General features: G+C 35.6%; 1 protein-coding gene across 2 annotated transcripts in view; it reads right to left on the bottom strand.

Moving 5' to 3' along the window:
- The window catches only part of SIPA1L2 (signal induced proliferation associated 1 like 2), a 72,528-nt gene that overhangs the window by 26,339 nt on the left and 31,787 nt on the right, over positions 1 to 14,402 (bottom strand). For both annotated transcript variants that reach the window (XM_079297962.1, XM_079297963.1), the window contains exons 9-10: positions 3,722 to 3,979; positions 94 to 177 (exon numbers count right to left, since the gene is read on the bottom strand). In XM_079297962.1, the coding sequence (XP_079154088.1) occupies positions 94 to 177; positions 3,722 to 3,979 (342 nt within the window). The remainder of the gene's footprint in view (positions 1 to 93; positions 178 to 3,721; positions 3,980 to 14,402) is intronic.

Below are 14,402 nucleotides of genomic sequence, written 5' to 3'. Positions count from 1 at the left end.
AATCTAGAACAGCCATAAAAATTTTGCTTAAGAAAGAAGGTGCATGGGAGCTACTGCCAGATTTAAATACAAGTTTTTAAAAAGCACTAATACCCGTCATATCCCACTTGCTGTCTCCAGTGGCTGCTCCCGCTGGGTCCTGGGTCACTGGATGAGGACTGGTTGCTTGGAGAACTTCTGTAATGTTGATTTTAGAGCCATTAACAGTGCACTGAGGTATTTGTGGGGTTTCAGATTTGAACTGGGCTGTGCTTCTTTTATCAAATGCATTCATTTTAATAAATAATACAGATGCAGTATGAACACTTAGTTACATCCATCTGAGGAATTTAAAAGGTTTATCTCAGTTTCATAAAACTTTAACAAGAATTTATTCACAAATAAAATATTTCCAACTGTATATATAAAAAGGCAGAAAAAGAGAAAGACTGAGTGCCAAATCCTATTTTCCTTAGATCTGGCTTTAGTTCTGAGTAAGTGGGATTACTCAGGAGTCAAAGCAGCTGGATTAGGTCTCTCAATTCATGGGTGGGAAGTTCTCATAGTGGATCAGAAATGATTTTTAGTTCCTTGGCACTTATTCCAATTTTAAAGATTCTAAAATTGGAAGAGGCAATTCTAATACTTTTAAAAATTTTATTTCATTAATCTCTTGACATAGAAAAGCAACAAAAAGCCATTTTCATTAAGGGTATTATTTTGTACTTATTATTTAAACTTTTAAGCCTCATGTCTTAACAATGTCTCTAAGCAGTTTTCTTAGATTCCCAGACAGCTGAAATTTAATGCTTAAATTTGGGTTTGTTCACATCCTTTCCTTTACTTCTGTGCACATCATTCCATAATTACAATACAATTTCCTTCAATAATCTTGATATTATCTTGAATTCAATTCCCTGTGTTTATCTTTTTTTTTTTCTTTTCTCTCCCCCCTTTTTCATGTAGAAATAAATGTATGTACTCAGGGAGGAACTGAAGATGTGCTCTTTTTCTTTATGCAAAACACTTTCTCAAGAACATGACCTTTGAATATGCAACTTTGCTGTTCAGCTTGAAAATTTAAAGACAGTGGCTGTTTAAAGACAGTAGGTGTTATATTTTGCCTGATAGCCAACAAATAATAAATAGTGTAGTATCTTATTTTTCAGCATGTCTTGCTCTTACAACTATTGACAGGACTGAACCTCTCTCAGTTAAATGAATTAGTCAATAGGCTATAGCTTAATTCAAGTTCCATGAACTTGTTATTACCACCAAGAATTATGCATTTTTGCACAGATTAAGTGACCCAGCATTGAGGAATAGATAAATTATGATCCCATGTTTTTCCACCCTCCAGGCTGATGTTTAGGACATTGTCCTCAAAGCCAGGATATTGCTTTGTGCTGTTCCAAGGCTGAAATATGTTAACCTCTCATTTGCTGGACAAGTGACAAGCCTTTAGCCTAGGAAAAAATGAGTGGCTACAAAAGGAGAACCAGAGAAATCCCATCAATGGCTGCCTCACACAGTTCCTTCACACAAAAATTCCAACCATCTGCTCTCAGGAATGGATTCCAGACTCCAGGTGTTAGGATGCATTGCCTACAAGTGCGACTCAGGGACTGAAGTACACAGAGACTTGGTGCAAAAATCAGAAGAGTGAGTCTGCCTGAAGCTTCACTTAGGCACAGGCTATGAGTAGCTGTCACAGAATTAGCCACTTTGTGAAAACAGAAGTAGAGCTTAAGGATATCCTTGTATTCCTAAGTGACTAAGTAGAGGAAATTCCTTGAACAGCACTGAAAATACTCAGATTGCCTCCTCAAAGCACTTCATTCTCAGGAATTGCATTAGGAGCACAAGTGTCCAGCTCTCAGCTTCTAATTTCACTCCAGGGATTAGGCACCTAAGTATTATATGTCACAGTAGCTGAAATTTTGCTGCTTGAGTCTCTTACTATGTCTAATCCACATTTATTCTGTTTCTTCCTCTTTTTGCTTCTAAGCCAAATAATTTTACTGCTGACTTCAGCCTTAGCTCATTTTCAGATCAGCTATTAAATCTTCCCCGTTTTATCAACTTGCTTCTCCCTGCTTGCACTCTTAAACTGGGTCTCTGACCCTTTAAAATCTCTTCATCATTTTCCTAGCCTGAGTATACACTTTCACCCTTGCAAGACTACTTTTAAGTATTAATCCACCTGAATTCAAACTCTTCTGTTTTAAGCCCATCTCTCTGCCAAATCATCAACTATGCCTCTTCCCATGTGGAAAGACCTTGCCAATTAGGCACCTTTCTTTACATGTTTCAAGACCTACATGCCAGAATCCACAATTTTCCTCCCTTTTCATTATTTACACTCTGTATCATGACATCCCCAGTACAGCACTCCTGCACTGCACATGTTTTACTTAAGTGATACAGGAATTTCTTCATGATAAGAGTAGACTCAGTCTAAGCATTTTTAACATGCTTTGCTGAGTGTTACGAGAAGTGCAGCTTATGCTTGTGAAGCCTTTTTGGAATTGAGTAGCATGTCAGAAAGCTTCCCCTTCTTTTCTGTATTGGCATACAGCGTGCTTAATAAAGCTTCATAAATGATGAAGTATTTCTAGACATTTGATACATTGTCTCCTTATGTTAGATGTTATTGAGAATTTAATTAACAAGACATTAGGAAAATCTTAAGTTCTACAATAGTATTTAAATGCCTCAGAAATGCATCTCTCAATTTTTCAGAGGATGGAGAGGGAGGTAGGTGAGAAGAAGAACACAAATGATCAAATGGTCATAACTGGGGAGTCTTTCTTCCCCAGACAATGAAAGAGACATATATTAAAATCCCTACTACTATTACTTTGTAGAAAGTCATTAATTTTTTTCTACTAAATAAGCTAGTCAATGTAGCCATAGTGGCATTTAATGATTTAATCCAGAATTACTTTAAACCCATTTAAGACTAATATTTCAGATTTTTGTATCATTCAGATATTTTTAACATGTAAAAATATTTCCATGGAAAATAGAACTACATCACTCCATAGATAAGAGCATGAGCTGAAATAATTATAAACAATAAAGCATAGAGTTCTGCTCAAGACATATGGTTTTCCTAAAAAATTCAAAGGTCAAATGTATTTGCAAATTTTTATCTTTAAAAACAAAGTTTCATCTTATGAAGAATTATGATTAAATTAGAACAGAGCTAACATTTAAGGACACCATCCCATCATCTAAGAGGTGTTACATATTCAAATCACAAGCTCTGCTTTGTTTAATTAAAAGCAAAGCAAAGCATAAGGGCTGGTAATGAGTTACAGAACCCTTTGAAACTATGCCAATACCTTGGTAACGAGATTAAATAATTAATTTTTAAAGGAATGACTTCATTTTATTTACACTCAATATTTGTTTAAATAGTCTTCCAAACGGTGGGGAACAGGACATTGTTAAGATCCAGAAGTTATAAGGCAGTTTCCCACTTAGTTGATTTGGGACTAAAGGGAAAGGTCAGCCGTCCTCAGCAGCAGGATCCTTAGTACTGCCCGCTTCTACCACAAAAACCAAAAGTCACCTGTTTCAGGCAGACTGGTCCAGTGAATGCTATTTAATACAACCTCAGAATGAAAAACCCAATAAAATAAGGTCTAAAAACAAGACATTGAAGTTCTAGACCGCAGAGATTTCCAAAGTAATGCACATTAGGAAAACGACAGTCATGGAGCAGAGAGAGCATTACCTTGCACCATCTGGCAGCTTTCTATCAAAGGAAGTGCTACGAGGAATGGCTGTCTGAGCCTGCTGGAGAAGCTGCTGGCACTGCAGTCTGTCAGATGTTCCTAGGATTGGAGAGGCACGAGAGAGAGGCTGCCCAGCGGGAGTCGGCACCCGATGCCAAGTGGTATTCCTTCTGAAAGGGGTTTTATACTCACATGGGGTGCCTTCACTGTCAAGTTTGTATTCCACCATGGGTATACGACAAAGTTCTGAACAACCCCTGTGGGACAAAGAAAAATGCTCATCAGTCTCACAGGAGAGAACAGAGAGAGAAATCTTGCATTCACAGTCAGAAGTATATACATATTTTGATTTCAGGTGCCCTAAGGTGTTCATACAGCATTATACTAGGAACACTTCAAAACAGTCGCATCAAGCAGGTAGAAAACATTTCTAAATAAAAGGTTTGCTGTCATGTGCTCAAAGATCTTTGAACTGTCTCCTCGCCCTTCAAAATGGGGAACATATTAAACTTTTATAAATTAATCTGCAGCTTGAATTTTACATAATACAAATTTTCAGAGACAAGGCATTTAAAAGTCACAAAGTATCAAGTTTTTCTAAAAGAACATTGATTTGTTTAAATTTCAGAAACAGGTTGTTGCTTTGAAGCAAACTAAACGTTTCTTAGTGGAGTTGAGAACTCTCCTTTAGAATCCCACCTTATCCCCACCAAATGACTGAGAGCATAGCCTACAATGCAAATGATTAATTGGCACCTAAATACTTTTTCCTCTGTTTTCAAAGTGTACTTTCTAATTTCTCTTTTCCCAGGGATTTGTAAGCCTGGAAGAGAAACGGGGAAGTAGAAGGAAGAGTCTGGCTTACCACCTCTGCTTGAAGTTTACATTGGTTGTGGTTAAATACTAACAGTATTCACAGCCAGTGTAAAATCAGGTAAAAGTACTAGTAGTGTTCCACAAAATATCAGTGTGCCCGGGGGATATTTGCTGTAGACTCAGACTGCACTCAGTAATTTAGCATTACTGTTTCAGAAATCAATTAATAGAAGCTTCAACCACCCTTTAAGTCAACACTGATTATCACCGGAGATTTTTTTATACTCTCAACATTCCATTTCATTATTTTTCTGATAGGCAGTGTGTACTAAATCAATATCTACGAGGAGAACACTCTAAATACTTCCAAAGCAATACATTAAGTTTAAGTAAGAAATAGTAAGAAAATTTGCTCCTCTGTCTCAACTACAGTTCTGCCCCATTTCTCAGCTGAGTCTTGATCAAGCTTTGCTTTTTGTTGAAAAACCAACATTTACTATTTTCAACTAAATTAAAATCACCTAGAGAAAATGCAATAGAGTGTAAAGAGTTTACAGTCTTAATCCTGAAAATATCTTGGCATAAATGACTTAACACGAATGTGCAGTGCAAGTAAATTGCATAAATTCTCACACATTAAATCACTGGGCATTAAAGCTTCTGAATCAACCCTCCCAAAGAATATTTTCATTAGCTGTGTTCTGATAAACAGATTAAAAGAAAAAATGTCAGACAAAGAGCAAACTACCTTATTCAAAGTTTTTGAAAGGAAGACCCGTGAGCAACTGTAGCAATTACATTCTACAAACTCTGTATATGCATAGTCTGATCCAGCCAAATGTTTCACTCTGCTGAATTTTTTAGTAGCAAATAGACAAGTTTATCCTGTAGCACTAAATCTCTGTCCCTGGTGGCACTTAACTACATGAAAAAGTACTTAAAAATACAGATGACGAAAGCATTGAGAATGGAGATCAATAGCCAATACAGGGTGGAAGACACCTTGATGAAGATGAGCTGAAGAGCTAGAATGTTCCAAAGCAGAACTCTGAATTTCTGGTTTTTCAATGTTGCTCTTTTATCAGAAATATCACTGTAAGATGCACCAATATGATCTGACATGTCCAACCTCTGCTGACAAATCACAGTTGGACATGTGGGAGGCATCAAAGAATTTTGCAATCATGATTTTCTGGGTTGAGCTTCCCTAAGGAGGTAAAACAATCCTATTAATCTCTTCTCAGAGACACAGAATGGTGCTACAGAGAAATCACTGTTACAAAATTATCACATGGTTTCAGAGGGTCAATTTGGTATATCTCTAGCCTTCCCCTCACCCTGAAATGCCATAGTTATTCAGAACACTACTTCAAACCACCTCAGTCCATGTATCGATTTTTAAAACTTGTTCCACACTTCTGAGAATCACATGTTGCGCTCTTAGAATGAGGAATACCAAGAAAAAAGGTCAAGTGAATTGCACAGAATTTGCACTGTGCAAACTCTTCTGCTGAAGCATATATAGAATATATTTCTCCACTGTGATTTTCAATGGCTTATGTTCCAAAATCATTCTTGCCTTCATACAAGTTCCTGCCTCATTCACTGCCTGCAACAAAGAAGGTGTAGGAGACAATAGACTCCAGCAATGCAACTGTGATCCCTTTTTTCCTTTTTCTGTTTTTAAGTATAAACTTTTACATACAAAACAAACCAATCAAAAAATGCAGAAATAGCACAGCAAGGTTAATATTAGTTTGGTGCACTGCAAAACTTTTCATGTGACCATACATACCAAGTTTTCCACTATTTGATGAAGAAGTTAATTATGTAGGCTAAAACTTCTATCCGCCTTCTGCTATTTTCTTATTGTTTCACCCCCTTCTTCATTCCTATAGGCTTTAGACATTAGAAACAAACCATCCCCTCCCCAACTTCTGTTATTAAGATAACAATTTTACAGTTCATCTTGGTAATTGAGAAAGTTATAGCACATAATTGTGACTGCACCTCTCATTAGATACTCTCTGTAAAGTACTTTAAATGCTGCAAAAATAGCCGTGGGTTTCAAAAGCAAAAGGGACTATTTACTTTGACTTGGCTTGCTGACTAATTAACAAAAGCATAATATAATAATAGTACACAATAAGCTTTCCCAGAATGAGTAAGAACTGAAAATTTTGTAAAATTTTGTGTTTGCATCAGGAAAACATATTCTTCCTACAAATGAAGAAAAAATAAAACATTGAGGATACAGTTTGTGCAGAAAAAGGCTTACAAAACAACCTTGTTTCAAATCACTATAAAAATTCAGCAGTGTTGCTTATGAATACAAAACAGAGCCCTAGAATGCTTGTTTTAACTGGCTCAAAAAAGAATTTCCATGGTTTCAGATTGCTTCTTTTGTCACTTAGGCTTTTAAATCTTAATTTAAAAGTACCAAACCAATCACTTCAACATTTATATGAAAAAATATGCTTCATTGCTTCACGAGCACTGCCTAAAGAACAGATACTGCTGCATACTGAGATAGGTGAAGTTGCAATTGTAGCTCCCTCCTGTATCAGGAAGACAGAGATGGAATTACTTCATGTCTGCAATCCCCACCTCCACTCCCTGCCATGGATCAAACCCTAAGTTATCTTGCATGAAAAAAAACCCCACAAAATTAAATGCAATTCTCTCTTAAATATGTAATTTGATCTTTATCTTTTACTTATAATTTTGTTACTTATTCCACCAGTGCAAGAATATACATTGGTACTGGCACTGAATGATAGCTTTTAAATTTTAATTTTATATATTTCTTTGAAATTCACTTTAAAAGAAACATAAAGACAAATCTCTATTTTATGGTATTAAAAATATACTGAAATTTATGTTAAACAAGTACAGGTTACAAAATGCCTTTCACAAATAATATTCAATGTAACATTTGAAAAACAGACTCACAATATTTAACAAGCAAATGTAACCACATCTTATCCATATATCAGAAATTATAGCACTTCTCACCCTTCACCATAGTTTGGTGATAATTAAATCAATGCTTCAACATAAAGCACAGACTCCTACTAATACCTTTGGTTCAAGAGCTATACTATCCTATCAAAAATTTGGTTAATAAATCCACTCTGCAATTAAAGATAGCATGACTCTATGACACAGCCAGCAAGCCATGACAACTTAATAAAATTTAAGAGTCCACTATAAAAATCTGCAATTTTCAAATGTTCCAGCAAGGAGCATTATGTTCTGAAAGAATTATCAAGCAGTCCATTAGATTTTTAAAGTACATTAACCAAACCTTTCAATATTAGTTTCAGATTCCATATAAAGGCTCTGTAATAGGCTCTGTGAAGGGTCCACATTAGGCAGGGAGTCCAGTTAAACTCAGTAAATATCCATCTCTGTGGAACAGATGGATGCTTCCATGCACCATGATCAGCACCCTGTCAGCTTGATAGCTACACAAAATCTGCTAAATCCTGTGACTGGGTATAACTTCAGTATTTGGAGCCCAGCTACCTCCAGATTTCCAGCATGAACAATTTGTTAGGGTATCGACATAACTGAAATACCTGGTTACAATTTAACTCGAGTTTAACGTATTGCAAGGAAATGCAGGGATAGAGAAGGAATCATTGGTGTGCATCAGTTTATTACACTGGTAAGTTATCCCCTACTATCACCATTTCAATACCACATATCTAATTCTGCTCAAGAAAGAGCCTTTATGCAGCAGTACATCAACTGCATTCTGCTTACTCAAACTTTGTTTCTGCAAACAATCACTTCCATTAGAGTGCATGTTCGTTCTTACACTACAGCAGTGCCCAAAGTGACACAATGAGCCTGAGGACTCGTTGTGCAATCTATTAAATCCACATAATAAAACACAGATTAATTTCATATAATTATAGAGATTTAATTGAGAAGCAGAATTTAGTAGCTTGGTTTTGCTGAGACTTGGGATGTAGTTAGTTAAGAGAAGGTTTTTCCTTCCCTGACACTGTGAAGTACCTGCTGGAGGTAATATCTCAACTCCACTGACCCCCTGTATTAGTTACAGCATAATACACTGCATAATACTGAAATGATCTAAGAGAATTTTAGTCAAAAAGCCAAGACAAAAATTCCAAGTTCTGATATCTCAGAAACCTATTAACAGTACTCACACATAATACAAAAAAAATTGAAATTAAATCAATTTTACACTTTAGTAATTTCATACCACAACAGTTGTATGAGATTGCTTACAGCAACCTCAGACAGGGCTGCTGCCCACCCTACCACTTTGGTTTAAGGGAAATGATGACTCTCTGACAGTCCCTCCATGGAGCTAAAGAGATGAAGCTGCCAATCCCTCCTCCTTGAAGATAAACTCATTGTCCTTCTGAATTTTTACTACTTTATTACTACTCAGTTTTAAAAATGAACCTTTGTGTTGGTGAGCTGACAAGCAATTCAGAGGCTTCCTAAAGAGCCTCTATATCTGTACTGCTACATGAAAAGAGAAATACAGACAATATTAGAGAACTAGATGATCTTTGAGGCCCTTTCTAAGCCACAACATTCTATGACTCTAATATGATTCCATGATTTGAGAGAAGTAAGAAGAAAAGAAAACAGAAGTCTGGAACTCTTCTTCGCACCTCTCAATAGACAAAAACAGTGGTTTGCCAGGCATTTAGGGTTTTTTTCCTGCTCAACTGTAACAACTGTACACATAATTAACTTTAGCAATTATAATTAACCACTATTATAAGTTCATTCATAACTCAGTAAGAAAAAAATCAATACTTTATCTGTATAAGAAACAATTAAGCATTTTCTACCATTTAATTTTTTTTTGGGGGGGTAGAGAGGATTAATTTTTGCAAGTAGTACAGCTTCTACTTAGTATAATTACATTTTCTCAGTGATAGTTCTTTCAGTTACTTCTATAAAACATCAGAATCTAGACATTTCAGGTATTTTCAACCTTCTTAAAATAGTAGCAGGGATGGTAATTAAAAGGTTTGGTACATCCAAATTCTACTTTTACAACAAAACATTCAGTTTTAGGTTTTGCTGCTTAAACCTGCCCTTGTGATATTAGACTTGGCTTCTTTCCAGCTTAGGTGACTTAATTTATTAAATAAGTAAATAATCATTAAGAATCTCAAGGCCCTATCCCAGCAGCTTATGTCAAGTACCCCTGACACAATAACAACTCCTCCACACAGTAGCCTCTTCCCCTTCCTAAAAGCATTTTCCATTCTATACTCTGCTGGCTATCTGATACTTTCTAAAAGCTCCAGAAAGACAATTCTTCCAAAGAAATCATAACCATTCAAGTGGAACAAGCTTCAGGACTAGAAAATAAGTCATTACGTCTATTTTATTTGTAAGAAGGAGTTTGCAAGGTTCAAAAGAATAAAACAACCTCAGAAGGATTGCAGTAGTACTTAAAAATGGCCCACAGGCAGTTTCAGTCATAGTTAGTAAAGTATTTCCATTTTCTAAACTACCTACAACAGCAGAAAAAGAATCTCTTGCTTGTTCAGACAAACAGTGGAAACTACTGCTCCTCAGCTCTCCAGCTTCTGTTTATAGCTAGCCCTGGAAATTTTGCTTTCTAAAGTTCTAAAGTTCTGTTTGCTTTCTAAATTTCATCGAAATTGTTTCTGCATCAGTTCTCAAGCAATTGCTTTTTTATATAAAATGGTAGTTGAAGTAAGACAAACACATAGGTAAAATGTAGTAAAAAAGAATCCAGCAAAATCTACAGTTTAAAATAGATTTAGAAGTGCTTGAATTCCTTGATTGGATTTGGCTGATTAAGGATATAGTGTCCTTGAACACTGCTGTAACACCACCAGTGAAAGCAAATCAGAATGAGCACCATTATTCTGTTCAAATGCACACAATCCCAAATCAACAATTCTGAAGGGACAGACTTAGCACAGAAACAAATATGACACAAGAATACTTATTCAGATCTGAAAACAATGGCCAACATATTTGTTCTAATACCACTGTATCATCTAAAGAATTCATGTTTTAAATAGCAATTTCTTCTTTATATCTAAATATCAACCTGATGCCACACAATTAATTTTGATTTCTGCACCAATTTGTGCATGATTATTTAATTGCTGGAGCAAACTGAAAACAGCAGGACCTTTGTCTCAAGTTCATGAATTTTACAGGATAGTAAATGAAAGGCCTTATTCCATGATTACTTTTGCATATACTATTGCCAAGACTTCAGTAGAGGACCTACATTAAGTAATGGAAGACATTTACTTAGGAGAATTTTCCCCTGTAATTTCCTAATCAGATTGTAACATTCCTTTGTAAGCACCTTCAACATTCAAATAGTTTATTTTATGCTGAAATAAATGAATAGAAGACAGTTTGCAGGAAAAAAAATCCTTGTTAATAGGTTATTGCTAATAGTTTATTCTCAGTGGGTGTACACTTCATTTTGTTGCTTTTCTTTTAAAATGCTGGATTGAAAATTATTTGTGGGTAAGCTGACAGACAAAAAAATCAAGTCAAGAATTTGATTAAATATCTCCACTTTGGCTGATGATTTTTCAAGGGACGGCTTTAGAAACACCCCTGCACACTTGAAACTCATTTTCACTGGAAGGACATAATTCCCCAGACACTCCATGGCACTCATGTCCAATCTGTGTAAATTCACAAAGAATTTGATCCCAGCAAGGAACCAGTACTAGTAAGAAACAAAGATAAATTCCTCATTGTTTTGTATTCATAAAACTCAGAAGACAAAGCTAAGCAGAAACTAGTCTTTCAAGAAGTGGAAATCAGCTGATTATCCCAGAAAATAAAAGGCATTAATAAAGCTATACATTTGGATTTTTTCATGAAACTCAGCTTTTTAAATTTTTTTTTAATTATATTTATATGCTTGCAAATGTATGTACATTTTTAATGCAACTGATCCTTTTAGAAACAAAGATGAATGCATTTTTATATCTATGCACTGTGGACAAAAATCTTAGTGGCTGAATTTGAAACCCTACACTATGCCATTTAAGTAAAAAAAAAACAAACAAAAAACTAAAACCAAAAACTGGAACAAAAGAACAAACTACCAGTATGTACTCCAAGAAACCAGGTTAAAACACAGAGAAGAAAAGCCATCCCAACTGCCAGAAGATCATATAAACTGCAGGATGAGTCAAACTTTCAAGGGACTTATTTCAGCCTCCAAATGTACTTTCCTACCTATGTCAGATAGTCTGGTGCATCATTTCTTAGCAGAAAACCTCTAAAACCAGCTGTGAATAAAAGCAATAAGTACTGGAGCATAGATATAAGCTTACTCCTGCTTTTTAACCATCATTTTCCTAGACACTTGTAAAGTGTGGGTCAAGAATGGATGCACTCCCAAATATGACAAAAATATGTGTATGTCTGCTTTGAGTGTTATTTGATAATTATTACAGCTACTTGATACAAAAAAATTCCCTCCTGACAAGCTGTCACACCTGCCTTAAATGTTTATAGGAGGTATGTGCTTGGAATCACTCACAGAGGTTTGATTCTATCCTGTTCCACCATGCATGGACTCTCCAAGGACAGAACATTCCTTGTCAAGCAAAGGTGAAATGGATTTTAGTTCTTCAGATAGTCCTGTTTTACATCCAAAACTACTACCTGTAAATTTCTGAGTAAACCTGATACCAGACTACAAGAGAGACATGAACATATGGAGCAAGTCCAGCAAAGGATCAAAGATGATTTAAGGGATAAGAGCATCTGAAACACAAGGAGAGAATGAGAGTGCTGGTATCATTCAGCCAGGGAAAGAGAAGGCTCAGGAGGGATTTTACCAATGTGTTTAAAATATCTAATGGGGTGATTAAGGAAAAAAGATGACAGACTAAGAATTGTATCTAGTGGAAAAACAGGAGTCAAGGTGCAAAAGTGAAGTACAGGAAGTTCCATTTGAGTACACATAAAAACTTTTCTTGCTGAAAGAATTGCATACCAAAATTAAAATACTGAATTTTTGAATCTCCATCCTTGGAGATATACAAAGCCCAGTGAACATGTCCATGAGCAATCTGCTCTGGCTGACCTTGCTTTGAGCAACAGGGTTGGACCCAAACCTGCAGAGCTCCTTCCCAACCTCAGCTATTCTCAGTTTCTGTGACAAGAACCTGCAGAAGGCTAAGAGAAGAAACTGAGTAGGAGACAGGGAGATGGATTTCCATAAGTTTTAAATAGTAAGTAGCAGTGATAGGCTATCTTTTTTCCTGAAAAATATCCCAAAAAGGATAATTTATCCCTTTCTGCCCTCTCCTCTTTTCCCTCATTCATTAATATATTTTACAAACAAAGTCAAAGATCTTATTTGTCAACTGAAATTCTCAGACTTGTCATGCAATATCTATAACTGCTTTATCTCTGCTCTGTTTGGTTATAAACACTGCAAAAAGGCAAGCTCAAAACCCTCCAGAGACTGGACAGTTGAAATCACTAATCATTTTTTTGGGAATATCCAAGGGAAAATTAGCAGTTTTCTGTGGGAAATTGATATTTGAGAGAGAGACATGTCTTTTATATATATATATATACATATATTTATACTAGAAAGGTGAAGCTGAAAAGAACTTACACGTGTTTTTTCAAAATTTTAGAATAGACACATAGTTTTAAAAATTCATTTTTCTTAGTAATTCGTCACAATTTTAAAAATGCTTAAAATTATAAAGAGAAGCAGTTTTTGCAGATTTTTTTCAGTGTGGCAACACTCAGTTCAAACTCCTCCTACACACAGACTTCGGTGCTATGTATCACACTGATCTGGGATTTAAACACTTTAGAAGATTTATATCAAAGACAATATAAGCAGTTCATACAGTTTGTATTTTTCTATCAGGGCCTATAAAATACACATTTTTACCTTCAATATAAAAGGATCAGCTCATTAGGCTCATATTCTGTAAACAGCTTGGAAATGTATACCAAACAAGCCAGTGAAAATTCATACCCAGAAGCAGATGGTGAGAATAGCAAAGCTAAGCAAAGAGAGGCTTAATTGCAAATTTCTATCCAACTAAGCAAAATGTTGGTATTCTACATTCACAGGCATTTTGTTCAGAAAGGGAGGCATCACAGTGCAGGTTGGGGCAGGGGACAGCCCTTGTGTGTCATACATCAGGCCAATGACTACTTGGAGAATTGCCACCAATTAAACAGCATTCCCATACAGCTGGCATCGACTTCACAGCGCGGCACGCTACGTAAAATTTTATTGCTTGCTGTCTTGCCAAAAGCAACACATCTAATGTTTTTTTCTGTTGAATTAAAAATCAACAAGAGATTTAAATTTGGCCTGCTACAAGAAGAGAAGTAATTAAATTTACTCTGGTACAGTTCTCATTTAGAAGGAGCCAAATTAACACTGACTAGACAAGGTGTGTGAGAAATAAAGTCACACTACTACAAAGTTTCAATTTTTTCCTCCTGTGCCTCGTAATATTAAAAAAATACAAAAAAAAAAAATCTTTTGTCACCAAAAAAGGAACACTGATGAAAGAAAAATGCACTTCATCCCCGAAAACACTGGTACAGTCACTGTAATGATTGTTACTACAGTCCTGAGTATGAGCATCTATTTCATGTTGCAATAAGATTTCTCTGCTTTAAATGATAAATTCATTGATGTAATTCACTATTTAATGTGAATAAATTAGATATTTGTAGAAAGTGAGTAGAACTCTAGGACTTAGCAATTCACTATTTTAATTAAATTTCAACATAAGAAAAAAAATAAAACTTATGTTTTCCAATAGTCAGGATTTGGAGCAATCTCAAAGATGGACAAAGTGTAATTTCATG

The sequence above is a fragment of the Erithacus rubecula genome (assembly GCF_903797595.1).
Source record: "Erithacus rubecula genome assembly, chromosome: 2".
Lineage (NCBI taxonomy): Eukaryota > Metazoa > Chordata > Aves > Passeriformes > Muscicapidae > Erithacus > Erithacus rubecula.
This window is presented reverse-complemented; position numbering and strand designations above follow the sequence as displayed.